This window comes from Penaeus monodon, chromosome 15 (genome assembly GCF_015228065.2).
Source record: "Penaeus monodon isolate SGIC_2016 chromosome 15, NSTDA_Pmon_1, whole genome shotgun sequence".
Taxonomy (NCBI): domain Eukaryota; kingdom Metazoa; phylum Arthropoda; class Malacostraca; order Decapoda; family Penaeidae; genus Penaeus; species Penaeus monodon.
In genome coordinates this window covers 2,060,591-2,062,673 of record NC_051400.1, presented here as the reverse complement: position 1 = coordinate 2,062,673, position 2,083 = coordinate 2,060,591, and the positions used below count along the sequence as shown (strand labels likewise).

The following is a 2,083-nucleotide window of genomic DNA, read 5'->3' as shown; positions in this document are numbered from 1 at the left end:
AGCATAAACTATACTCTATAGAAATTGAAAATGAGAGCGATATAAACAGATAAAGATTTATCAAATGCTACTGTATAACGTGCACAAAAAAATGACTCAATTTATGTTGTTCTGTTGAAAAACCTTTAATTTGCAGTGTTAGGCCTCTGTGCATCATTTTTCAATAGTGACTTACAGTGTCGTAATATTTGTGGAAAGTTTTATTACTCAGTCATATGCAACAATTTTAAAGCGAAACTAGAGAAGTCACAACTCTCCAAACGAGATAGTTACCTTTAACTTATAATCTAATTACATGTATAGCTATTATGATAATTTAACAATCACTGAAAGAGGCAATATTAATGTTTATAGAAATAATTTAAATCTGTCCGCGCCTCCATGTGGTGCAATTCTCTTCCAGCTTGGCGGGTTCGGTTGCCATGCATCCGCTCTTTAAATTTTTAATCTGACTCTCCGGGAAAGTTAAAAGCGGAAAAAACCCTATCGTTGTACGGAGAAGGCCACATCGAACGAGGCCCAACGATCTTAAAAAAGGGATGATGAGCGAGCAACGAGCAATCGGGCGCCGAAATTGCCGATTCCGAAAAGCGCGGGAAGCGGCAGAGCCATCTGTCGGCGTCCTCATAAGCCCGACGAGCGTGACGTCAGCGCCCTTCCGCCGCCAGTCGGTCCTTTTCGGCGTTTCCAGCACACGCCTCCACTGTGTCGTTTACTGAGTGGACTTTTACCAACAAACATCCAAGATGGTAAGCCTCCCCCGACCCTTTCGACTAGTGCATGGTGTTCCTTAATACTCCGGGAGTCTGCTGATATAGGATTTGCCCGGATCCGATCGGGGATTTATAGTGAAAAAATACCGAAACTTAAACATGTCTTTGTGGCTGTCAATAACCAGCGCCCCTTGCGTGTTCGCGCCGCCCGATCGCCTCTCTATCCCCCCCTTTTCCGCCGCGAATCCCATTCACAGCAAGAGCAAACAAGGTCGAGCAATGCAGCGCCACGACAGCCTCTCCATTTAACGCCGAAATAACCGAAACTTCCCCCCGAACAAACAGCTGTAGCGCGGCGATGGTGTGTCCGCATCACGTTCCTTTCACATGACGCACGGGATCTTCTCCGGGTCACTTTCCTCCTCGAGAAAATCCCTCCTCCTCCCTTCCCTCCATTCCACCCTTTCCCCCTCCCAGTTCCCCGAACTAAACCTCCTATACGTTGCACTCTCTCTCGACCTCGAAAACTCGCGAATAACCCACGAAAAGAGACTTAGACTCGTCCCTTACGTAAACTTTTGTGAACGGCCAGGAATAGGTCCGGAGATGCCGGGTTGGCCCTCGCGACGGCCCTCTGCCGCCGTGGTCTTGGCTCCGACGACGATTTCTGCCTGTTATCTGCCTTTTCCTCCCAACTCTATAATAAATCCAGGATAATAGATTCTTTTAATGCTTTAACTCGATCACATATGTTCACCCGGACACACACAAGTCGCGCAAACGTGGCTGAGAGAACAAAGCGGGGATGTGAGGAAATGAGCAGAGGCTGTAAATAAAGCGTCTTTCTGCGACTTTTAATTCTTGGAAAAGGTCTTTGCTCAAACCTTTTTGGAGGGGGGGGGGGAGATTGCATCTGCAACCTCGGATATGGTGAGCTTATTGATTAGTGTGCTTGGGTGTGTCTTTTTACCCCCTTTCATTGCTCTATTGAATGTTATTGGGCTGTGTATTTTAGATTCATCATTTAAGAATACAGATTTTTGAATTTCCATATGGTTGGATTGATTTTACTGTGATTATTGTAATAAAGAAATTAGAATGGATTATGGTGGCCATATGTTTGTGCCAATTCCCTTGAAAGCCTAGAGGCACTTCCTTCAGTGTTCTCAATTGGCCAAAGAGAAACAAATGCTTAGAATAAGATTCTTGGTTTAGGTTAGGATAATTGGTCTTGCTTGCATAGGTAAGTTTATTATTGAATTAGAAGTATAGCCAGGTTTTAGTGAACTGAAATAGCCCAAATAGAATTTGCTTTTAACTCATATTATCCAAGTTCCTAAAATGTTTTAAAATGTGTGCGTGGTAATTGT

At 44.3% G+C, this 2,083-nt stretch overlaps 1 protein-coding gene across 1 annotated transcript in view; it reads left to right on the top strand.

The window, feature by feature from the left end:
* The first annotated feature begins 601 nt into the window (after positions 1-601).
* LOC119581630 (eukaryotic translation elongation factor 2-like) overlaps positions 602-2,083 on the top strand; it is an 8,989-nt gene continuing 7,507 nt past the window's right edge. Inside the window, exon 1 of the mRNA XM_037929752.1 lies at positions 602-749. Coding sequence (XP_037785680.1) covers positions 747-749 — 3 coding nt within the window. The 5' untranslated portion in view covers positions 602-746. The remainder of the gene's footprint in view (positions 750-2,083) is intronic.